This window comes from Colius striatus, chromosome 9 (genome assembly GCF_028858725.1).
Source record: "Colius striatus isolate bColStr4 chromosome 9, bColStr4.1.hap1, whole genome shotgun sequence".
NCBI classification, from domain to species: domain Eukaryota; kingdom Metazoa; phylum Chordata; class Aves; order Coliiformes; family Coliidae; genus Colius; species Colius striatus.
The window spans coordinates 33,758,856-33,784,514 of NC_084767.1; the positions used below are offsets into that span (position 1 = coordinate 33,758,856).

A 25,659-nucleotide genomic window follows, 5' to 3' on the forward strand; every position below is an offset into this window, starting at 1 on the left:
CCATCATGGCGCTCCGCGCGGCTTCCGGCCGCGGCCGGTGGCTGTCGCGCGCGCTCGGGGCGCCGGGGGCGGCCCGGGTCCCGCCGCCTCCTCCCGCCGCCGCCTTGGCCCTGCCGCTGGGCAGGCTTCGCCCGCACCGGCCCGCCGCGCGGTTCGCCAGCACGGCCGGCCAGGGGCCGGAGGCCGAGGGTCCGCAGCGGCGGGTGGTGGTGGTGAGAATCACCAGCCCCATCGCCTGGCTCCGCACACGCTTCTATTACCTCCTTATTCGGCTCTACTTCGACCAGGAGTTCAGCATCGAGGAGTTCACGCGAGGGGCCAAACAGGTGAGTGCCGAAGCGGGCGGCGGGGAGACGGGAGGGGCCCCTCAGCCCGCCTCAGGGAAGGGACAGGTGCCGCCCGCGGCTCCGCAGGCTGCCCCGCGGAGCCTCCCGAGGTTGCTGCCGGGTGGCGTTTCACGGGCAGTCAGGGTTCTCCCGCGTGTGAGATAGACGAAGGTCCTCTTTTTTTGCTCTAAGTACTTCGATTTTGGAGGAACTGAGAATAATCGAAGGTGTGTTTCAAACGTTTCTTCTTTTCCCAGGATCTAGAGGTAGTGAGATAGCTTAGCTGTCCCCCAGAGGTGCTTCAGATATTTTAGAGTCTTTCAGGGGTTATATATCCCTCTTAGCTGGGTTTCCTAAAATTACAAAGCTTAGGAAGGTATAGAGCTGGTGCAGCTATATACATTTCCCCAAATGTATTATTTCAATGAGCATTGTCAATAGAATGTGTCATAGAGGTAGTCGTCTCAAAGCCAATTGTGTAAAAATTACAGAGTTAATTGCTGTGAAACCTCAGTTACAGTATTTCATTTTAAAAGACAAGCAAAAGGCTAGTTCAGAGCCAAAAAAAGCCCTACACCAAATTAGTTGTCATGCAGGCAAAAACCACCTGCTTTACCTTGCCCTGAGGTTTTTTTGGTTTTATTTGCTGTAGAGTGGTGAACACTATGTCCATGTTCCAAAAGTATATTATTTGAATACACAGAGTCATTATTGTATATAAATATTACCTGCAAAATTGAGAGGGAAAGGAGAGTTGAGTTTCCTGAAGTTTAGAGACTAAACCAGATTTATAAAGAATTTTTTTAAAGCTGGAGCATCTGTATTGACTGAAATCAGGAGACGAGCTGGGAAAAGAGGCAGAGTAATAAAATATTTACGGGAAAGATATAGGCTGCTTGAGTTGTCAAAGAGAGTGTAAAAGCAGCTTACGTAGATGACTGCAACACTTTTTTTTGGTAGGCTATGCAGTCACTTGCATATTATCAAAAGATTTAATCATTTAAATGAGAAACTGAATGGAAACCTTATGTTTTTGTCCATGAAGTCACTTCTTAATGCTGTAGCACTTCCATTTCAATGGTGATACACTCTGCAAACATTGAAATATCAGATCAAGGAATATTTGGGTAGCTTGTTACATAGAATTAGAATGGTAGGGTTGGAAGGGACCTTTGGAGATCATCTAATTTGTCTGAAAAGTCAACCTAGTGTTATTTGTTCATGTATTTATATCTTGTTTTGGTTTGGTTTTTGTTTTTCAATAGGCCTTTTCTGTTGTTTCGAAGCTGCTATCTCAGTGTAAACTTGACCTGCTGGATGAACTTGTATCAGCAGAGGTAAATGCTTTCCATGTCTTATTTTAGCAGTTCATGTTCCATTATGAAGTAACTTGCATTCAGCATGTCATTATCTACAAATACTGTCAGTTTGATTTAATTTGAAAAAAGCAATATGGAACAAAGCAATTGTTTGTCCTGCAACTTTTTTGTGTTTAATTTCAAGACATGAAACTTAACCTAAACTTGCAGCATTTACAAAAAAATAAAATATGCTTGCCATTGAGCATAAGGGTCAATTGCCAAAAAGATTGCTGGCATACCAGAAAGGATTGAAACACAGTGGGTTCTGGATGGCAGCTGGAATTGCATACCTCTGTTGGTGTAGGCAGATAGCTGAAACTTTTGGTGTGTGCACCAGGATTCAAATAAAGAAACTGGTTTGTGCTCATCCTTGCTGCACTAATACATTCCCACCTCCAGCTAGTTACGTACCACCAGTTACTGGTTTTGTCTGGAAGGCGTCAGTCCTTGTGTCATGATCTCAGGGATATGGCTGACCTGGATAGTTAAAGATCAGTGCTGTGTGTTCTGTGTTTTTATGAATTTTTAATTGCTGAAGCTGTCTTGGCCTTCCCAGGGGACAGAGGTAGCAGATGCATCAGTCAAGTGGAGGAGATACTTCAGGTCTATGTCTGCCTTGGTACTGGATGTCAGCTTGACCTCTCCTATTGCCACTCATGCCTTGCAGCAAAACTTTTGGTGCTGTTCTAGTGCATCCCCACTGGACAATCTTGCCTTCTCTCTGAGTGGAGATAGCAATAAAATGTGAGTTTGTTTCTTATAGTTGTTTTGAAAGAGCATCTCCTCTTTCTCTGCTCACATCTTTCAGATGATGAGGTTAATCCAAAGACCTCATGTAACCAGAGTCATGTAAATGGATGAGGCTGTGATACCTCAACAGACTGCTTTGTTCTTGCTTCAGCCAGTGAATTTTAGACTTGCAAAATGTACCAGAAACCAACATCTTCTAGTGAAGATTGCCTCTTGCTTCTGTGTGGCTTCTGGATGTGCTTGTTATTAAAAAATGTAAATTCAAGTTAGGCTAAAAAATGAGTGGTAATGGAAAGGATTATGAAAGAACTTTGTGGAGGTTAAGTAAGCCATAATTGAAGTAGAAGCTAAGGAATGTGCATGTAGTGAGAAATAAGCAGTAAGCAGGCAGAGTGTGAGTATGATTGTGGAAGCAAGTTTTAACTGGTATTTTCTGGGCTTATATACCTTACTTTTCAAATTCTGTTTTGGCAGTACCTTTTTTAAACATTTTTTTAATGCTTGGTGTTTCTGTTGGTTTGAGACGTAAATGGATCAGGGAGTGCTCAGACTTCCCAGCACTTTTTCACTGCTGTATATGTTTTCCGCTGTTGTGTATGTTTTAGCAATATGGCTAATTTTTTTAACTGCAGTAGTCAAGATTGTTACCTCAATTTCCTAATGAAAAACTAAGTGACAGTTTTTCTGAATGTAGGTACTTCAGGTGCTGAAGGAAAAGATTTCATCACTCCCTGACAACCACAGGGATGCCTTAGCAGCTGACATGGATGCAATCATGTACACAACAGAAGGAGATGTTCGCATTTACTATGATGATGATGGTATGTTTAGAATTCTATAACATTTCAGCAATGGGCGGTCTTGTTTCCTGGTTTCGTCAGTAAGCAGACATTCTCCTTACAGATATGGTTTTGAGTACTGTTATTCTTTGCATTTCTGTTTCTGGTTCATCTGTATATAATTTCTTGATTTCCTTTTAAAAGAGAAAGATTATTGTTAATAAGTTGTGGTACTCTTCTGACTTCTGTTTAGGTTTTGCTCATTTCTATTCTTTTGTCACTTCTGATTTTTACATTATTAGTCCTTAGCAATCTCAAACCCAGTTATTCTACTATATGCAGAAAGCTGTTTGCTTCAGCAGTGAAAATACATTTTCCAAGAAGAATAGTGAAGGCTGAATAATGACATAAATTTTGCTGTCTTCACTTCTACTCTGTTTTCATGGGTTATACTTTGTTCTAGGGCTTCTTGATTTTTTTTAAATTTTTTTTTTAACTATTGATGCGTGCAAACAAGTTTTTCTTTTGGATGAGTATGAGCATGATGTGCTCAGTTCACTATCTGACAGGTTGAAATGGTTTATAGTCTAACCATAGGTCTTCTAATAAGCATTTCAAATTTTCAGACCCAGTGAGCTTTTTTCCTGGTTTGGGAGCCAAAATTTTTCTTTCCTCTTTGATTGCTCCTGAGTTGGAGCAACGTACTGATACTACATAATTTTGTAGTATCGACAGTTGGAATTGGACCTTGTAGTAACCAGCATATGGTTTAATTATGTACAGTGCTAAACAAAATGAATATAGCCTTAAGTATCTTTTATCTTTTATTTATTCTATTGTGCATTCTTTATTGCTGAAGTCAGCTGCCCTTCCTGGATCTCACTACAATATATGTTAGATAGCAAATAGGAGTATTTTTCCAAGGGAAAATATGAGATCTACCTTCTGCTTTCATTTATTTCCAACAGGAAGGAAGTTTGTTAGCATCCTGATGCGTTTCTGGTATTTGAATGGTGCTAACCTACCTGACGAAGTACCAGGTGAAACCAGAGTTTTCCAGATTGTGTTTGGAGAGGAAAGCATGAAAGAACAAAGACACCTTTTAACAGCCAACTATGAGTAAGTTTACCTGTCCTTTTTTTTTTTTTTTCCCTCCATGTACATGGGCTAGCTGTGAGGAAAGTTATGGAACTGAAAGCATTCACACTGTGCCAGTGCAGAGCTCAGTATGTTTTAATTTACCTTGATTCTAACCTAAGTTACTTCTCATCCAGCTTCCCAGTTTTGATTTTATGGCCAGATTTTTTAAATACATCTTAGTCATTGTGTTATTTTCTTGCTTCTGAATTGATGTTAATGGGAACTCTCTCAGGAGGAGCAGTAGCACTGAAGGAGGTTTCTGACCCTGTCCTGTACTGCCTCTGCAGCTTTCAGGAAATAAGCCAGTATCAATTCTTGTTTCTCATTTCTTGTAGCACAGCTAACAGCAATGCAGTCAAACCAAGCAGTCAAGACTTTTGCTGTTGACTTGTCACTTTCCACTCAAAAGTCAGAAATGCAATTAGCTGAAAAAGTACCTCACAAAAGAGGATGTTATTTAGCCAAAAGCTTTCTGCAGAAAGGCACAACAAAGCAAGCATCACTCCACGTTCAGATAATTCATGCCACACTGATCCAATCTCAAAGCACACATTAGGTAGATGGGTTTTTGTGGAAATGCTTGTCAGTACACTTAACACACACGTTATTTACATTGGAGCAGTACAGAAATTTCTGCGCAGTTGGCAAATGCACTGAAAATAACAGTGTCAGAAGTTGGGAAAAGTGAGGGTGTTTGTGTGAGAGGTGCAATATAATCAATCACGTTTCAACTGGAGAGGCCATGGGGTCCAGTTGATGAGCAGTGAAACAAAGGAAACACTCTGAGGACGCTAGTGCTTTTTGCCTAGATGGATTTTTGTGGATCCCTCCTGGAGCTGAATTCAGCCTCTTCCTTAGAGCTGGACACTTCTGAGGCTCCATTAACCTCAAGAGCCTCCCCTTAAAGCCATAAATATCTTCCTAATCCCTAGCAGAGAAATGTTTACAAGTATGCAGACAGCAGAGGACTTGCCCTAGGTGGAAGAGGTTAAAGACTTGTTGGCCAAGCTTAAGGCTCATAAGTCAATGGGTCCTGATGGGATGCATCCTAGAGTGCTGAGAGAGCTGGCTGATGTGATTGCAAAGCTTTGCTCCATCGTTTTTGAACAATCATGGAGTAAAGTTCCTGAGGACTGGAGAAAGGCCAGTGTCACGCCAGTCTTCAAAAAGGGCAAGAAGGACGACCCAGGAAACTACAGGCTGGTCAGTCTCAACTCAATCCATGGAAAAGTGATGGAACAACTCATCCTGAATGTTATCACTGAATATATGAAGGATAAGATGGTTATGAAGGGGAGTCAACATGGCTTCAGCAAGGGGAAATCCTGTTTGACCAACCTGAGAGCCTTCTATAAGTGCATAACCGGCTGGCTAGATGAGAGGAGTGCAGGGGTCATCTGCCTGGACTTCAGCAAGGCTTTTGACACTGTCTCCCATAACATCCTCATCAGAAAGCTCAAGCAGTGTGGCTTGGATGAGTGGACAGTGAGGTGGATTGAGAGCTGCCTGAATGACAGAGCCCAGAGGCTGGTGATCAGTGGCACAGAATCGAGTTGGAGGCCTGTGGTCAGTGGAGTTCCATGGTTCTGGGGCCAGTCTTGTTCAACATCTTCATCAATGACCTGGATGAGGGGACTGAGTGTACCCTCAGCAAGTTCGCTGATGACACCAAACTGGAAGGACTGGCTGCTGAGTGGCCACGCTCCTCAGAGAATTGTAGCCTATTCTGAAGCATGATAAAATCAAAGGGAGTCATTAATAAAATTGAATAGCTTTGAGTCATGTTTTATGTGAGCTGACCTCAGCAGTGCAACTGCCTAATACCACTCACTAAGTTGTTGAAAAACTGTAGATACTCAGGCTTTTGGAGAAATAGAGCCACCAGGCCTATTTTTAAATGCGTGCTTTAAAAACACATGCTAGTGAAGCACCAACACTGAAGGCAGTTTGTGACTTGAAAAAAACTGCACCAGGCTGAGACTACAGGACTGCATTCTCTCTCAGCTCAGCAAGTGGATACCGGAGACCTCCTCCACCCATCCCCCATTGCCATTTGTACATGAACGTATTTGGTTCACATTTGTAAATTGACATGTAGATTGTCATCTACCTTGATTTCAGCAAGGCTTTTGACACTGTCTTCCATAACATCCTCATCAGAAAGCTCAAGCAGTGTGGCTTGGATGAGTGGACAGTGAGGTGGATCAAGAGCTGGCTGAATGACAGAACCCAGAGGGTGGTGATCAGTGGCACAGAATTGAGTTGGAGGCCTGTGGTCAGTGGAGTTCCACAGGGATCGGTTCTGGGGCCAGTCTTGTTCAACATCTTCATCAACAACCTGGATGAGGGGACTGAGTGTACCCTCAGCAAGTCACCTGATGACACCAAACTGGGAGGACTGGCTGTGCTGCCATTCAATGGGATCTTGATCGACTTGAGAGTTGGGCAGAGAGGAACCTCATGAGGTTCAACAAGGACAAGTGCAGAGTCCTGCATCTAGGAAGGAACAACCCCATGCACCAGTACAGGCTAGGGGTTGAACTGCTGGAGAGCAGCTCTGCAGAGAGAGACCTGGGAGTCCTGACTGATAATAAGCTAAATATGAGCCAGCAATGTGCCCTCGTGGCCAAGAAGGCCAATGGCATCCTGGGATGCATCAAGAAGAGTGTGGCCAGCAGGTCAAGGGAGGTTCTTCTCCCCCTCTACTCTGCGCTGGTGAGGCCTCATCTGGAGTCCTGTGTCCAGTTCTGGGCTCTTCAGCTCAAGAGAGATAGAGAACTTCTGGAGAGAGTCCAGCACAGGGCCACCAAGATGATCAGGGGACTGGAACGTCTTTCATACAAGAAAAGGCTGCAGGAACTGGGGCTGTTTAATCTGCAGAAGAGGAGATTGAAGGGAGATCTTATTAACATTTATATGTATCTAAAGGATGGGTGTCAGGAGGTTGGGACATCCCTTTTTTCTACAGTATCTAGCAACAGGACAAGAGGTATTGGGATGAAGCTGGAACACAAAAAGTTCCACTTAAACATAAGAAAAAACTGTTTCACTGTGAGGGTGATGGAGCAGTGGCACAGGCTGCCCAGAGGGGTTGTGGAGGCTCCTTCCTTGGAGGTCTTCAAGACCCTTCTGGACATGTTCCTATGCGACCTGATCTAGGTGAATCTGCTTCTGCAGGGGGGTTTGACTAGATGATCTCTAAAGGTCCCTTCCAACCCCTACCATTCTATGATTCTATGCATTCCCTCTGCTTTTTACAGTGCTAACCTAAACTCAAATGGGCAAAGACACTGAGTCCTTGGGAGCCTAGTGTTAAGTATTTACATGTCTGGAGAAGACAGTTTCCAAGAGTGCATGCAAATGGCAAAGCAATCAGGTTATACTGCTCTTGTCCACAATGGCAGCATAAATATTCAGCTTGAAGCTCAGACTTACCTTTAGATGACAAGCAGTGAAATTGTCATGCTCTGGGAGGAAGGCATTAATGAATACATAAGGAAGAGGAAGACCTTTCAAAATAGGGATGGACATTTTCATTTTTCTATCAAAAACTGTGGAATTTTATTTCAGGGAGATTGAGTGCTACTCTTGGCTCGATCTTTGATGTATTTCCGAAAATACACCTTTTTTTTTGAAGTACAGTTGCGTAAAAATGAAAATTTCAGGAAGAATGCATAACGTGATTTCCTTTGCAGTTACAGTCCCATTAAATGAAACTCTTTAGAGATGAAGATCTGCCACAAAGCTATATTCTTAGTCAGCGCTTTGAAAACTGAGCGCTTTCTTTAAATTGGGGTCTTTGTTGTTGCTGCTCAATCCTGTCTGTGGGATTGGAACCAAAATACTATGAAGTCAGTGCACTTGTTTTCTTAGTATACAATTAATTTTGATCTTCCATTTTGAGTCATAAGCATCAGAGACTAAGGAGCTTTTATAGGAGTAACTTTGAAGTAAAGCATTTCTTCGTGATTTCTTGTTGGTATTTGTAGCTCTTTAAGCATCAAGTGAATTTCAACAATTCTTCATTTATTGTCTTTCCTTTTCCAGATTTCGAAGGGAATTTACAGAAGGAGCAAAACCAGATTGGACAATTACACGGATTGAACATCCAAGACTATTAGAATAAATCCCTTCTACAGTCTTTTCATGTACTGTTGTAAATGTTCTGGTGTAAAAAATACCAGGTGTTTTTGGTCTTTTTTTTACCTTCCTGGCTTCTCCTCCAACAGAGGGCTGAATTTTGTATGTTTGATTTCCCAAAACTCTTCTGAAACATGGGCAGTGCTGCAGCATTACAGTAAAGCCTTTTCTCTGGAACAGGCTAGTACAAGCTTAATTGGTATTAATACTCATCCAAGACATTTACACGACACAGTTTCACGCAGCCAGTATTACAGGTATGTTGACTTCTTACATTGATAGAAGAAATGGTACTACTTGAAGATAAACAACATTTTCCTGGCTTCTGGCCCTTCTGAGTTATTTTCCTGTGGGGTTTTTTTTCCCCTGGGGACTGTACAATGAATAACTGAATAATATGCAAGATGAAATAGAGGTTGATGGATTTTAGATTGTCTAGCCTCAACAGTTAATTTTGAGGTGATCTTACTTTTGAATATATTTGAGATTAAGAAAGATAGAGCCCTTCTCTGAGTCTGGTACAGGACTGGATTAAGAAAAAGAGTTTTAACACTGCACAGGGAAAATAGATCAAAGATGTATGTGTTTTGAAAAATAAAAAGAATATTCCTTTCAATTCAGTAACTTACAGGCAGTTACAAATTTAGAGGTTCAGGAGTGAAAAGTCAGTCAAAAATGTGAGTTTAAAAGAAGATGAGAATAAAGCTAAACTAAGTCCTGTATTTGAAATGCACATTGAAAAATGAGTAAATCATTAAAATTAGATGTTCCAGCTGAGCAATTTCCCAGTTCTCAGATTATCTCTGTTTCTAGAATGTGAGAGTCCTGGTGTAAGTAGCTTAATGTTTTATATACAGATCAATAGGAAAGAGAAGACTGAGGGGGGATCTTATTAATATTTACAAATATCTAAATGGTGGATGTCAGGAGGTTGCGGTATCCCTTTTTTTCTGTAGTATCTAACAACAGGACAGGGGGTAATGGGATGAAGCTGGAACACAAGAAATTCCATTTAAATATATAGAGGAGCCCAGAACTGGACGCAGGACTCCAGATGAGGTCTTACCAGGGCAGAGTAGAGGGAGAGAAGAACCTCCCTTGACCTGCTGGCCACACTCTTCTTGATGCATCCCAGAATGCCATTGGCCTTCTTTGCCACAAGGGCATATTGCTGGCTCATGTTTAGCTTATTATCAATCAGGACTCCCAGGTCTCTCTCTGCAGAGCTGCTCTTCAGCAGTTCGATTGCCAGCCTGTACTGGTGCACAGGGTTGTTCCTTCCCAGATGCAGGACTCTGCACTTGTCCTTGTTGAACCTCATGAGGTTCATAAGAAAAAACTATTTCACTGTGGGGGTGAGGGAGCAGTGGCACAGGCTGCCCAGAGGGGTTGTGGAGGCTCCTTCCTTGGAGGTCTTCAAGACCCTTCTGGACATGTTCCTATGCGACCTGATCTAGGTGAACCTGCTTCTGCAGGGGGGTTGGACTAGATGATCTCTAAAGGTCCCTTCCAGCCCTACCATTCTGTGATTCTGTGATCAGAACAGGTTTTTTAATCCCTTATCTCAGCTTTAAATGTCAAGCTAACTTTTTAACCAGGTGTGTTTTTAAAGTGTAGAGTATAATTACTGTGATTACTGTAACAGTAGTTGCGATTGAAAGGTATAAATTAAATTTTTTGTAGTTCAGAAAATTCAGAAATATCAGCTCTTCTGATGCTGTGATATAACATTTCAACAATTTTTTTGTGTCAAATCTTGGCAAAATAATTGTAGTATTTTGTTCTTCCAAAGCAGCAGCATCCTGGCCTTATAATAGAGAATTTGTGATTTGTCCTCTGGAGAAAGTTCAGTGGTGACAGAGAGATTTGTCTTGAAGTCATAAACAAAATTCTATATTTAAAGTTATGTATAGCCATTTTATATGCTGTCAATCAGGAAAAGTTTGAGGAAAAATGCTAAATGGTAGCACATCCAGTTTGGCCACTGAATGATGTGGTGCTGCAAGAGGCTGCAATCAGACATGTTTGTCATAGTAGCAGGAGATACAAGCAGAGCACTAGTGAAGTGTGCAGATACACCTCTAAAAGAAGTCATATGGAGCTAAAGAAGACAAAAGCCGGTAAAGCTGTCTTTGTATTCAGCATAAGTATCTTTTTTTGTTTGATTGGATATATCGAAACAGGAGTCTCTGTCATGACCGATGTGGGATTATTACCCTTTTACTAGCAAGTGCACCATTTTTGTAAGCAAAGGCAGAGTGGACCCTTCTGTGTAATTAATAATGAAAAGATTTTGAGTTGTTGACTATAAAATTGTAACTTGATCTGAACACGTTCCAGATTTTTAAGTTTTGCTGAAAAAAACCCCGTCATTGGAAGTTTACATGCACTATTTTATTGTTTTAAAGTTATATTTGTCTTTGGGTTGTAGGGCGCAGCTGTTGGATGTTTATCTTTTTTTTTCCTCCTCTAATCTTCATTTTTTAAAATTATCCTAAAGATGATAAACCTCTGTCAGATGCAGAACTACCTATGGCCTTACACCATAAATAAATTGGAAAGGCACATAAATCACTATGTTTATTGTACTGGAAAGTGGTTTGCATCCACAGTAAAAAAATGGTGTAATTAAACTTGATTTACAGTCTAATATTGGCTTCAGGAAAAGAAAAAACACACCACTACCCCACCCTACCCCAAAACCCTACTCACAAAACAACCCCAAACCCAACTTGAAAGGAATGGACAATATACTACTTAAACTTCAATGTCATCGTCTTTACAGGAAGCTTTTACTACTTTTTACCTGCCATCCATAAATTCTCTGTCATAAATGTGGTCATTGTAGCAATTAAGTCAGACTGAAAGGAATGTCAGTGAAGGACATTTGTCATCTTTTGGCAATCTACATTTTCTCTTGTTAAAACACTTTTCTTCCATGTCACTTGTTCAGACAAAACAGGAGCATGTGGTTTCTCCACGGCCAGCCACAAGTATCTACCCAAACCACCTGTTATCTCAGATTATAAGTTTAGTGTCTTCAAGCTAGCTCCTAGTGATTACATTTTTACATACTATCAAGGTTGTCTCAAATTCTTTCATCAAAAAGGATGAGTAAAGAGTTAAGTATGCTTTATCTTGAGCTGAGACAAAGGGAGGAGGATATTGTCTTGCAATTCGGGGATTTCCAGTGCTGCTATTCAAACACTTTAATAATACTGCACAGAATTTTCAAAATAACTAAAGGAAGTGGTGTATTAGAACTGTCTTCATGTTTTGGGAATATCAGTGCTGAACAGGGAACTGTAGAACAAAGTGGGGATGTGTGTCACAGCAGGCTAGCATGCCTAAATTCTCTTGCTGATTTTTTTTCAGACTTCACATTAGAAATCACACAGTGGAAGGATTTGAGTATGCTTTATTTCTCTTCCAGCTCCCAGCCCAAGTTCCATTTCTGTTGCTTTAAGTCAGGGGTACAATTGTAGTTATGGTGTACAGCCTGCAAATCCCTATGCATACCCACCTAAAATATTTGCAGTTTCTACCTGTAAACTTCTTAATTCAGACTCCAATAATTATTGAAAACAGTGTTACCAGGTTTGGTAGTTATTTCTAGGGAAAAATTCCTATCTTTAGTAAAAACACTGATGTTTCTGATTCATTTTACACAGAACAGTGAGGTCACAAGGTGTCTGGACTACGCTTGACTGGGGGATGGAGATTAAAAGTACCACGTTCTCCCCTAAGTGAAACTATGTTTCATTAGGTGCATATGGAGTTTTGGAAGCCTTCATTTATTTGTTCATCCAAAACTAGTCATGCTTACTGACAGCTGCTTGACACAATTTCAGTATTTGTCTAAATCTTGACAAGCACTAATTAAATCTGTCCAACAAAAACCCCATTAATTTGCACATAATGGTCACCAGTAGATGGCCTTGGCCACAAAGCTACCGTGGCTGGGAAGTGACTGGCATTAATGAGAGTGTAAGAGGGATAAAGAAGAAAATGGTAGAGGTGTTGGTTCTCATTTAGGTGCTATTTAAATTATTTAGACTCATTAAGAAATCTTGATATCCTTTTGGCTTTCATCCCAAGTCAGTGATAGTGTCTTGTGTGCTCTCTGCTGTGCCTACCCATTTTGAAGTGGCAATTTAACAGTGTGCTTAGTATGGGAAAGATTAGTTTTATATTCATATTTTAAAGTATGTTTTATCATGTTGATTGTAGTTCCTTTCCGTCCTTGACAAGCATTGTCTGGTTAATTCAGGGAGCTACATTCAAGTTTCTCTAGTTTTTAAGGCATGTTCAAGCTTGACTTTACCTTCACGTCAGGTTATATTTAGCTATTTGTTTTCAGATATTATAGCTCAAAAGCTGTTCAGCAGTAAAAGTCATTGTCACAGTGGTGGTTATACTCCTTCAAAACTTCACAAGTCCTGTGCTTCTCTCTCTAGTTTGTGGTTAAACATGTTTTCTGCCCCATGTGCCTCATTGGTTACAGGTGAGGACCTTTGAGATTCTTTGCAGGTTACGTGATGGCTCTCAGCTAATATCAGGTGGGATACAAGTATGTTCAGTTGGATAGAGTTTCTACCTTCATTTTTCCCTCATATATGAATCATAGAAACATATAACGGTAAGGGTTAGAAGGGACCTCATCAGATCATCTAGTCCAACCTCCCTGCTCAAGCAGGACTGCCTAGATCAGGTCACAAAGGAATGTGTTCGGGTAGGTTTTGAAAGTCTCCAGAGAAGCAGACTCCACACCCTCCCTCGGCAGCGTGTGCCAGGGCTCCCTCACCTAAACAGTAAAGAAATTTTTCCTTAAGTGGAACTTTTTGTGTTCCAGCTTTTGTCTGTCCTGTCACTGTACACTACAGAAAAATGTTTCACCCCATCCTCTTGACATACACCTTTTAAATACTTGTATTAATGAGGTCCCCCCTCAGTCTCCTCAAGGCTGAACAGTCCCAGATCCCACAGCCTTTCCTCATAAGAAAGATGCTTCATCATCTTGGTGGCCCTGTGCTAGACTCAGTCCCTATCCAGAAGTTCCCTGTCCCTCTTGAGCTAGCAGTTAATCTGTAAGCACTGAGCTATGTGTGGGCATGGGAAGAGGTACTTTGCTGTTAAAAAAGCAAGTGTTGCCTACACAGCTGTGAATTTTTTTCTTCTAAGGGAAAGGTGACTGGGTGAAATGGAGTTGCACAGTGAGTACTAACCACAGTTAAGTCAGGGGGGTTTCCCTTATCTATTTTTTTTTTTTCCATTGCTGATGTGCTGATCTTCTGGGATTTTACAGTCTTCCCAAATAGGATGGAATTTAGGTAAGTCACTGCCTGTGTCTGAAGCACTGTTGAAAACAATGCCTTTGTCACAATTCTTTTGTCTGAATTCTATTTTGTCTGAATTCAGTGATGTATTTTTTTCCTAATATGAAGTCCTCTTACTGAAGTTGATGGGGAAACTGTCACACGTTTCAGTTGGAGCAGACTGCATCTTTTTTTTCTGCCTTTGAAGTTACTCTGTCAGAAACATAGGCAAGCTAAAATTAGACATGCTGTAGTTTCTTGTGTGTGCTATTTCCTCCCTCCTCTGCTGTCACAGAACAAGACTTTTGGTAGTGAGCTCGGTACAGTACTGCTCAGGATCTGTGAGGGAAAGGAGAAGAACATGCAAAGCAAAGTGCATGTGTAAGCAAGGTCAGATCACACCAGTGTCAGGCTGTCAGCTAAAGATTGTCAACGTGGACAAATCTGCCCTTTTTTTTCCCACTTGAAATCTTCTATTCCCAATTTGCTACTGGTGCACCTGGCACAGGAGATGGCATTTTACCAAGGATGCAGCCCTTTGCCTTAAGGACACAGGAAATTTGGCACATACAGGGAAACAAGCGGTGACCTGAATATTCCTCTGAATTGTATTTTGCAGTTGACAGCAACCTTTTACATAACAAGTTATGCTTTTATTCTGATATATGTATGATGGGAAGGATCTGAGTTTCCAAGCTTATTGCTGAAGTTCCACGCCAAGTTTGCAGAGATTTCATAGCCTGACTGGGGAGGCATGGGAGAAGGCTGCCCAGGTAAATCAGAGTAGCTACAGGCTGTCTCTGCCTTACAGTAATTAGCTGTTGGCACATCCCTAGAAATCAGGAATGAAAAAGGAGAGGTGGGGAAATGCCTTGATAATACCTCTCATCTGAACTTTCTGGAAACACTTGGCAGATGCAGCATCTATAACTACCAAGTCTAGAAACTAAAGTTTCAGTAGTGCAATTAGATGAAGTGGTTAGCCTTGTTAAAAGCCCATGAGTCAGAACATCACTTTCTGTGCTTGCTGGTGGTTTTAATGCTGTTTGAGGACCTTCACACTTCTTACATGCAGTACAGACAAACTTTACTTTTGATGTTATTTTTTGGTAATGTGTGTGTCATTTTATAAACTGAGAATTGGGGAATATAAATAATGGTTTGGGGGATTTCTTTGATATACTTTCAGAGGGAACAGGCTTGAGGGACTGCAATATAATGTGAAGAGTAAGCTAATGAAAATGAATTTGATTAGTCCATAACTCATGTTATGTAGACATTGACCATTAAACAGGTGAACATCTAATCACTGCTGGCCTGATTGGGGTGGAAATTAGGTCACAAAAATATCTACCTTGGATTGGCAGCCAGCTAAAGTCTTTAATTTCTCATGTGTTCAAAGTACATGTATGATTAAAATGACCTGAGACAGGCACTTGGTCCCTTTTAATTACCAGTGGAGTGACTATACCTTAGGTCTACCTGGGGCTCAGCCACCTAACATCTGAGCTGTTAGCTGGTTCCCTACATTTTTGTCATTAAGTCACATTTTCTCGTCAGATAAGAGATATTTTTCATAAGACAGAACAATAGAGAAATTGCTGAAACAGCACAGGCTGTTGTGCCATGATGGAATCGTCTTATGTGTTTTACTCAGTTTTCTGCCAGTGTCCCTGGGTACAGCTCATACTGCAGGATCTCCTGCAGTGTACAATTAAATCTCCTGTTTCACTGAAGTATATGGGTTTCAGCAGGGGTAGCTGGATGAAAGTTAATGCCTCCATTAATATTATATTAATTTTTAATCTTGTGTGTTCCTAGTTTGTCTACTATGTTCAGTATGTTCTTCCTTTCTTTCTTGTTCCTTTTGCTTTCTTTGTGGTGTATTAAGTGATGATTTCTTTCATCCTGCACTCAGAAAAAAGAGACAGATAGCCCAAAGCTACTTTAAAAAAAAAAAAAAAAGGTTTACTGATTCAGACATTAAAAAAATGCCAGAGGACGCCCAGCATTAGTTTCCTGTTCTCAGATTTTCATGAGATTTTAGCTTGCTGCTTGTCTGCATGTCCGTGCTGGGACAGACATAGCTGTATCACTTAAATCAAGGCATGTCTGGATGAAAGTGATGCACCACAGACACAGTGCATACCCTCTGTTGCACAGATCTCTAGTCACATTCTTACATAAATCAATATCCTAACTCTCAGCAGGGTTTACTTGCTATGTAAACTTTCTGTGTCCATTCAAGTACTAATCCAGCCAATTGTTTGAGCTCAAAAGACCTAATTGTTTGCTTTAGCTTTTGTGCTGCTTTACTAAGACAATGCTCCTGTAACTTATATTAATACATGATCTTTCCTTATTACTAAAATTTTTCTTGCACTTCTACTGGACATCTGCCTGAAGAACCCTGCCTGTACCATCTGGGTGCAGAATGAGATAAAAAACAAGGACAATTATAAAAAGATTCTATTAGATTGACATGCTGCTATTTTGTTTCTCAGCTGGTTTGCTGGACTTTGTGGTTTGTAAGAGCTGTTGTGGAGGAGTTTTGAATTGCTTTCTCATCTCCTAAAATTTTTTGTTCGCATTCACAACAGGCAGCCTGTTTTAGTAGTCATCTATGTTTTTCCCTAGTGGACTATATTTCCTGTTTTCTTTGTGAACAGTGCCATATTGTAATTGTTTTACCATTCTTGCTTTCTTCCTGAATGATTTGGGAACTATTTTGAGCTTTTATCCAGATACACATCCCTCTCCCAAGTGTGTCAGTTCTCCGTGTTCCCAAGTTAGTCCTGAACAAGACTAGTTTGAAATCCCCATATGTGCTTTCCCATATTTCCATTTTCCTTGTCCGTGTTCCCATTGCATTTCTTTGTGAGGTATTGACAGCACTATGGCACAGTGATTTACTTACTCCACAGCAATTTGGAATATACAGGTATCTGACAGAAGTGGCTTGATGCTGTCACTTCATAGTCCTAATTATTGATGAAGGTAACACCTAGATAAGTGATCTTTGTAGGTTTTGTTTGGGATATTGGATTTTTGGTGGGCTTTTTTTGTTGATTTAGTTGGGGTTTTGTGGGGTTTTTTTGTATGTTTGTGGTTGTATTGAGGGAGTTTTTTTAAGTGCTGCTTCCAACATAATGTTTCTTAAAGCACATCACTGAATAAATTTGTAACTCTGTCCTCAAGGCCCTAGATGCCTGAGGTGCTTACTGCTTCATATTCACAAGGCTGAAGTTGCACATAATTAAAATCCTTTCATTTTAGCAAGAATTATTTTATTGGGCCATATTTTATTCACATGCCTTTTCTCATTCAAGATTCTCTGGTATCCATCAAACACTTGCATGTTAGTTCTAAAGTCTGCTGTAGCCACTTAACTTAGATTAATTTCTTATGCTCTTCAGTCTGTGAAACAGCTCTGGTTTTGAGTTTTTGCTTCTGTATATTCCACACTTTCTACTCTTCTGGGTTTTTTCTCCCCCCTAGAAATTGTTCAGAAAGATTGTATTTTCAGTGGATATTTGATGTCTGACCCTAAATCCAGGCCAAAATCTTAAATAGGAAACAGTGTCTCTGTTCACAGGATTTAAATGTAGCATGGTTATTATGACTTAAGTAGCTTTTTGTAATTTCCATCCCATTATTCTCAGTGCCTTATTCCATCTGATTTTCACCAGTGCAGACAAGATGAAGACCACGTAAACGTGGAAAAAAAATCACCTTGGGAATATATTGTCCCTGGAAAGAGAGTACTAAGCAGAGATTGTAATTCTTCTCATTTTGTTTTGTGTTCCCAGGCAAGAGCAGACTGTGCTGTATGGAATTTCTTGAGACAGTGTGCAAGCTACTGTATGATTAATGTTATGCAGGAATGAATCTGCCAAAATTCTTAAACCATGCCCAGTAGAGCTGTGTGTGGGCATCCTTAGGCAGTTTTAAAAATAAAAGGCACCAAAGGGAGTCCCTATGGGGCATAAGGCATAAACACTTCAGAGGGGTCATAAGACGTGTAAATATGTCGTGCTGGCAAAATAATGCTGGTGTTTGAAGTATTACTTCCATTTTGCTCATCTTCCTCAGGTGTTCTCAAGTGTAGCCTTAAAGAACGACTGTCCTTTATGCTTGCTACATCGCTTCATATTTTCCTGGGTATGTAGCTATTTAGCCAGCTCACAAACAGTTGTTTGACAGCACCCACCATGCAATAACCACTTAGTGTATTCCTAATGAGGATAAGGTACAGAAATCTAAGGCGTATGTTGTTCCTAGAGAGGTGTTGCATAGACAGAGAATTGATAAGGTTTGTGTGTCCTATAAGGCACTGATCGTAACCAATCTAAGTCACTGAGAAATGAAAAACCCGTTTTGCAGCTTTCAGAGCATTTTATGTCATATAGAATCATAGAATGGTAGGGGTTGGAAGGGACCTTTAGAGATCATCTAGTCCAGCCTTCCCGCAGAAGCATAGGAACATGTCCAGAAGGGTCTTAAAGACCTCCAAGGAAGGAGCCTCCACAACCCCTCTGGGCAGCCTGTGCCACTGCTCCCTCACCTGAACAGTAAAATAGTTTTTTCTTATGTTTAAGTGGAACTTTTTGTGTTTCAGCTTCATCCCAATACCTCTTGTCCTGTTGCTAGATGCTATAGAAAAAAAGGGATGTCCCAACCTCCTGACACCCACCCTTTAGATACATATAAATGTTAATAAGATCTCCCTTCAATCTCCTCTTCTCCAGACTAAACAGCCCCAGTTCCTACAGCCTTTTCTTGTATGAAAGATGTTCCAGTCCCCTGATCATCTTGGTGGCCCTGCACTGGACTCTCTCCAGCAGTTCTCTGTCCCTCTTGAGCTGAAGAGCCCAGAACTGGACACAGGACTCCAGATGAGGCCTCACCAGCGCAGAGTAGAGGGGGAGAAGAACCTGCCTTGACCTGCTGGCCACACTCTTCTTGATGCATCCCAGGATGCCATTGGCCTTCTTGGCCACGAGGGCACATTGCTGGCTCATATTTAGCTTATTATCAGTCAGGACTCCCAGGTCTCTCTCTGCAGAGCTGCTCTCCAGCAGTTCAACCCCTAGCCTGTACTGGTGCATGGGGTTGTTCCTTCCCAGATGCAGGACTCTGCACTTGTCCTTGTTGAACCTCATGAGGTTCCTCTCTGCCCAACTCTCAAGCCGGTCAAGATCCCATTGAATGGCAGCACAGCCAGTCCTCCCAGTTTGGTGTCATCAGGTGACTTGCTGAGGGTACACTCTGTCCCCTCATCCAGGTTGTTGATGAAGATGTTGAACAAGACTGGCCCCAGGCCTCCAACTCGATTTTGTGCCATTGATCACCACCCTCTGGGCTCTGTCATTCAGCCAGCTCTTGATCCACCTCACTGTCCACTCATCCAAGCCACACTGCTTGAGCTTTCTGATGAGGATGTTATGGAAGACAGTGTCAAAAGCCTTGCTGAAATCAAGGTAGATGACAATCTACATGTCAATTTACAAATGTGAACCAAATACGTTCATGTACAAATGGCAATGGGGGATGGGTGGAGGAGGTCTCCGGTATCCACTTGCTGAGCTGAGAGAGAATGCAGTCCTGTAGTCTCAGCCTGGTGCAGTTTTTTTCAAGTCACAAACTGCCTTCAGTGTTGGTGCTTCACTAGCATGTGTTTTTAAAGCACACATTTAAAAATAGGCCTGGTGGCTCTATTTCTCCAAAAGCCTGAGTATCTACAGTTTTTCAATAACTTAGTGAGTGGTATTAGGCAGTTGCACTGCTGAGGTCAGCTCACATAAAACATGACTCAAAGCTATTCAATCTTATTAATTACTCCCTTTGATTTTATCATGCTTCAGAATAGGCTACAATTCTCTGAGGAGCCTGGCCACTCAACAATATAAGGTACTGCTGAGTGTAGTGGCCCCCGTCCTACCAAATATTTCATAGAAGTAGCATGGATTGCATAGTTTTAAAGTCTGTGAATTTCTAGGGATTTTTGTTTATTGGTTGGTTGATGTTTTTGTTGGGTTTTTGTTTGGGGTTTTTTTTCAGAATTATGACTGGAGTGCCTGTCACATTGCAGAATTTATAATTCTAGTTTTAGATTCCTTTTACAAATCTGAGCTTTTCAGAGCTTTTCAAGCTTCCCAGTTTGATGAGTTTTCTTAAGTACTACCCAGAACATGTTCTTGAGTCTTACTGTCTGTGTTGCTTTGTCACAGAGCAGGAGCAATGACTTTCCTCTCTTTGCTGAATGCAGTCCAAAGCCCAGCTTTGCATGAAACTAGACCTATTCTACCCTAGCATGGTCTTGGAGCAGTAAAATAGCCCCTATGGTGTTATGTAGGACATCCTGGCTGCCCTGATCACCTGTATGCTGCTTTCCTCAGAGTAGCAGAGCTCTCTGAGCCAGCCCTCTCCATGAAACAAATTGCCCAGCGTTTGTGTTTCAAATATTTCCCTGACCTAAATACCAGACCAAAACTTCCTGTTCTAATATTGATTTAGGACTTCAATATCAGTGGCTTATTTTTTGACATTATAACTCTCTTACCTATATAACAGTCCTCTGGGATACGCAGTAGGCCAAAGTTAGACCTTCCTGGCAGTCAAGATGGGATTGGAGGGGGAGAGGGGGAAAGGCAAGTGCAGAACATTAATGAAAGAGGCAGAGCTTGAATTACAGTGCAACACGTAAGGGTATTTTGGTTCAGCAATCAAACTGTGTACTGTACTACTTGCCAAAATAGAAGAAACACAGCTCTCAGTCTCTGGTAAGCTCTCTCCTGTATTAGCTTACATTAAAGCTTCATCTTATTTATCAGTTCTGACCCAGCCTTCTCATTAACTGTTGTCCAGGTTTAAGCCTATTAAGGGTCAAAAGACCATGATTAGCCTCAAGTACCAAAGACCTGAGAATTGCCAAAGGGCAGGGAGGGCCTAATTGTCCCTTATGGTCCAGGACAAAACAAATGAGGCTACTCGGCTTGGGGAAGAAAACAGGAAATAATTTAATCCAATGCCAACTAAAGCATAACCATAAAACCCCAAAACATAACCAACACAAAGCAACTCATAGTGGTACAATGATGAAGAGCACAACCAGCCCTTCAAGACCACCTTCTCCCCACTCCTCCCCTCTTCCCAGGCTCAGAGCCCTAATCCTGGTGTCTTTTTCTCCTCCCCCGCTGAACAGCTCAGGGGGCAGGGAGTGGGGGTTTCAGTCAGTCTGTTATTGATGGTTTCTGCTGTTTGTCTCTCCTCAGGGCAGGCAGGCTCCATGCAGATTCTCCCTGCACCTCTGCAGGGTCCTTCACACACCCGGCAGCCCTGCACGGGCTCTGTTGGGCTGCAGCTTCGCTCTGCCTCTCATGTGGATCTGCTCTGTGGCCCACAGGCTCTCCAGCACGGCCTGTGCCATGGCCACCTCTTCACACAGTCTCCTGCCCATCCGGGTGCACTCACATGGAGCTGCTGGTGGCTCTCAGTCCTGCCATTGCCCTCCATGGGTTGCCGGGGCACAGCCTGCATTCTCACCACGGGTTGCAGAGGGGCCTCTGGTGCTCCTTCTTCCTTCTCTGACTGTGGGGTCCACATTGTCGCCTCCATCTTGTACCACTCTTACACCTCCTACCAAGCATTTCAAATTCCCATCCTTTAATAGTGATCGCAGAGGCGCCAGATTGGCCCAGCTGGGCTGGCGGTGGGTCTGAACCCAAGAGCCAGGGGAAAGTCTGAGAACTCTTTACCAGGTCTGCACTGCAACCCCCTCCCCCTGTTACCAAGCAAAAGCTGCTCCTTGCTAAACCATGACAACTGTTACCAAAAAGGGAACTAGACAAGGAGAGTAGAAGGTACTTTTGGCTTCATGGAGCTCTCTGGTTTACAACTGTGTCTTTTTGAGAAAACAATAAAATAGTCAATGGTTATAAAAACCATACTCACCCTCAGGAGTTGAGAGTACTGCTGCAGCATGAGCTGCTTCTCCCCAGGATCCTTGTGGCAGCAGCATGCTCCTGATGCTCCACATTTAAAATCCTCTCAGTCAAGGAGAATTTGCATGTGCTGGCAACACTGACAGTTTCTCAGTATTCCACTTCATTATCTATTTTAGAGATATATGTATATAACTACTAACAAAACTCCCCAGTACTTATTAAAACTACATCTTTCATAAGGCTATAATTCATGGTAGTCCCTTGGGTAAAAGACCCAACCATTACTTTTTCTGGTAGGAAGCTCAGAGTGCAGGAGGATTTTCTTATGGCAAACCGTTCCTCAAAAAGTTTGATGTATGCACAAATGAAAAAAAAAAGATGCCTTTGTACCCAGTTCGTATTTTCCTATTTGGACCGTTATTGAGAATTTTTGTAATCGTCAGAGAATTTACTTCTCCCTAGACAAAAAAGTAGGCTACACAATGAAACTGGATCACTCGTTTCAATGAACAGAAAATCACCTTGAGCATTTTAGTTCTTGCCCTAAATAAAATGTGTATTTCACCTCTACTCATGTGTATACAGACTTACACACAGCGGTAGAAGGCTGCAGGAATTAACAAGGATTCTGAAGTAATACAGGGAATTTTGAAGAATACATTCCTAACACTCAGCCTGCCTGTTACCTGGAATTTGATACTGCTTCTAGGGATTTCACTGAAGGAGGCAGGCCTCAAACTGAAAAATGGTTTTTTTGAGATAGCTTAAAATAACTGGGATCAAATTGTTAATATTGGTCGACCATAACTGTTAGAGGATCTGAAAAGGAGTTATATTGATGACTGTACAGCTGTGCCTCCTGGCTGCCTGAGTTAGGGAAATATCGCTATGTGAAGGTTCATGTGTCACTGTTTCAGTTACAGTTGAACTTCCAGTTGGTAAGTCTTCTTGGTGTCACTTTTCAAAAGGCAGCTTACTGTCTTATCTGTATTTCTTAAAACAAAATAACACTCTCTCTACTTTTTTTTCTTTTTTCCCTACAAAACAGCCCCAGTTCTTTCTGGACACTAATTTTAGCGTTATCCATTGAAGATTCTCATAGGAAGAATGTTGCAGAGAAACAGTGGATGGACGTATTGGTTTGAAGTTGCAGTCCTACATTTTGTGATGCAAAGTATCAAGCTATGCAAGAGCAAAAGTCTCTTCCAGCCTCTACCAGCCTGTCTACCAGCTTGTCTAGTTTGTAGAAGGAACAGATATGGTGGATCTCTCCACCCTGATGACATTTCACATTGTGAGGCAGCAGAGGCAAGGAAAGGAGCAACAGTGTTTTAGACAAACTAGCTTAGGTTAAGGAATGCTCATTGGAAAAATAAATAAAGCGTGGGATGTAATGAGCATAGCTCATTGAAAAGGAAACTGCTTCAAAATGCTGCAAGGAGCAATGCAGCATCAGTTGAGGCAGATGTTTTTGCATGACTCTCCTAAATGACTTCCTGTGATTAGGCTGCACTGGTTTGGGCTGAAGAAGAGAATCTTGAAAGACAGTTTTCAAAAGTTTTTTATTCTTTCTGTATTGAAAGCATGTGTTTTCCCTTACCATCACAACTACTTTCTCTGAGTCTACTAACTTGATATGAGTGTTTATGAAGAATATGAAATGCTCCCTGGTGATAGCATTTATCTACTCCCTGTTTTCTTCCAGAGAAATAAAATGCCTTTCTAATAAACATTATTCCTGGAAATGGAAGTGTTGGGGAAAAGAAGTTTGTGAGTGGGGTCTTTGATATTCCTTGAATCTACAAAACACCTTTGTGCCACAAGTCTAAAAGATTCTATTTGCATTCTTGCTCAGAAGGGAAAAGGAAAACTTTACCAAGGGGCAAGGAAGAGCTCTCACAAGGATGAGGAAAATATCTCAATAAAAAAATACCTCTACAATCTCTAATATCTCTAAAGACCTGGCAGAGAGACTTTGAGGTATTTAATAATGTCCTTCATAATGTCATGATTAATTGCACAATATTATTATTGTAAAGCTGAAGTCTATCTTCTGCCAAGACTTTTTCCTAAAATAATGCTTTTGATAGTCCCAGTACAAGCTACTGCTATGAATGCTATACAAAGAGTCACCCATTGCTTAAAAAACTGAGGAGCATGATTGTGTCTAGTTATAGATGGGAACAAGGAACTGTCCAGTGCTAAGTTGTTTTGTTCATTTGTTTGCTTACTTGCATTACAAGCTCAGTGAAGTTAACTTTCTTAAAACATTTCTGTCTTTGACTGGAAATTTTAAAACTATTGAACACTGTGGATGAATGGATGTGCATGTGACTTTTTTGTTACTTTGCATTAAAGTTCACGTGGTTTTAATTTAGACTAAGATATTCTTTTCTGTACCTTGGTCTTGGATGTTTATGGAACTACTCTTTAGTTAATTCAAGTTGATGCTAGGAAAAAATATGCCAGCGCTGAAGTTAGTTTAACCAAAAATAGGTAACATAATTTGCTGTTTTCTCAACGTCATCTTTTTCCATCACACAGAATAAGTGTCTTATGAACTTCTGATGTTTGATGATCACAATATCAAAAGCCTTGTGGGGTAAGAAAAGCAGATGACTGAAGTTTTTTGTAGTATTTTCTAATTTATCAGCATACACTTATATGAAGGAAAAATGTAACTCAGATAATATTTTAAAGTTTAAGTATTTGTATATAGATGTATATATACATACTATATATGTATGTATATCAGTGTGTGAATGTTGAGAACCTGGTTTACAGTTAAAGAAAAGCAAGTTGTTTGATTGTTCTCTTCCCACACCAGCCACTTCGAAGTCTCTTATGTTGTTTCCATTATGCAAAGTTGTAAATACCCAGAAAACAGAAACACCATCTGCTGTATCAAGTGACTTGTCATGGATGACAGACAATTATTAGTGGTCTTGTGTAGTTGTTTTGCCTGGGCCAGGTTTTGATAGTGGGGGACAGGGCTACATAGGTGGCTTCTTTAAAGAAAGACCTGCCAGAAGCTTCCCTTGTAACTGATAGGGCTAATGCCAGTCAAATCTAAGATGGACCCCACAGCTGACCAAGGCCTGGCCAATTAGTGACTGAGGTAAAGCCTCTGTGAATAACATATTTGAGAAGGGGAAGAAGTTGCTGTGCAGATGCTAAACTGCAGCAGCAGCAGAAGGGAGTGAGAATGTGAGAAGAATATCTCTGCAGACATAAAAGTCAGTGGAGAAGGAGGGGAAGGAGGTGCTCAGGCACTAGAAGAGAGATTCCCCTGTGACCTGTGGTGAGGACCATGGTGAGGCAGCTGTGCCCCTGCAGTCCATGGAGGCCACCAGAGAGCAAAGATCCACTCACAGCCCATGGAGGACCCTACACTGGAGTGGGTGGATGCCTGAAGGAGGCTGTGACTGTGTGGGAAAACCACACTGGAGCAAGTTCCTGGCAGGACCTGGAAGTCCATGGGAAGAGAGAAGCCCATGCCAGAGCAGGTTTGCTGTCAGGACTCGTGATCCTGTGAGGGACTCAGGCTGGAGCAGTCGGTACCTGAAGGACTGTTCTCCCAGTGGATGGCCCACATTGGGGCAGGGCATGAGGAGCTGTCCCCATGGGAAGGACCCATCCTGGAGAAGTTTGTGAGGGACTGTCTCTCATGAGAGGGACCCCACAGTGTAGCAGTGGGACGTGTGAGGCCTCCCCCTGAGAAGAAGCAGCAGCAAAGTCCATCTGTAATGAACTGACTGCAACCCACATCCCCTGTGCCACTGAAGGGAAGGAAGGGGAGTCCCTGAAAGAGGGAAGGGTAGGGGAAGATGTGTTAAGATTTGGTTTTATTTCTCATTTTCCCTGCTCTGTTCTGATTGTTCATTAATAAATCAAACCTTTTT

General features: G+C 41.7%; 1 protein-coding gene across 2 annotated transcripts; it reads left to right on the forward strand.

Annotated features, from left to right (window-relative positions):
- Window positions 1-4: 4 nt before the first annotated feature.
- MAIP1 (matrix AAA peptidase interacting protein 1) lies at window positions 5-24,119 on the forward strand. Of its 2 annotated transcripts, XR_009819271.1 has the most exons (7): window positions 5-326; window positions 1,592-1,663; window positions 3,132-3,258; window positions 4,185-4,335; window positions 8,404-8,753; window positions 13,802-13,826; window positions 22,806-24,119. XR_009819271.1 is itself a non-coding variant. In XM_062002582.1 (5 exons), the coding sequence occupies exons 1-5, from the start codon at window positions 6-8 to the stop codon at window positions 8,480-8,482; spliced, it is 750 nt and encodes a 249-aa protein (XP_061858566.1). In that variant the 5' UTR covers window position 5; the 3' UTR covers window positions 8,483-11,067. The 2 variants fall into 2 exon arrangements, 1 of the variants encoding a protein (XP_061858566.1); XM_062002582.1 differs by lacking the exons at window positions 13,802-13,826; window positions 22,806-24,119 and having other exon boundaries at window positions 8,404-11,067.
- The last annotated feature ends 1,540 nt before the right edge of the window (window positions 24,120-25,659 follow it).

Excerpts from the sequence above, each read along its gene's own strand:
- MAIP1 (XM_062002582.1), top strand. The coding sequence starts at position 6 with ATGGCGCTCCGCGCGGCTTCCGGCCGCGGCCGGTGGCTGTCGCGCGCG. Across the intron at positions 327-1,591 it reads TCACGCGAGGGGCCAAACAG|GCCTTTTCTGTTGTTTCGAA; the intron begins GTGAGTGCCGAA and ends GTTTTTCAATAG. Across the intron at positions 1,664-3,131 it reads ATGAACTTGTATCAGCAGAG|GTACTTCAGGTGCTGAAGGA; the intron begins GTAAATGCTTTC and ends TTCTGAATGTAG.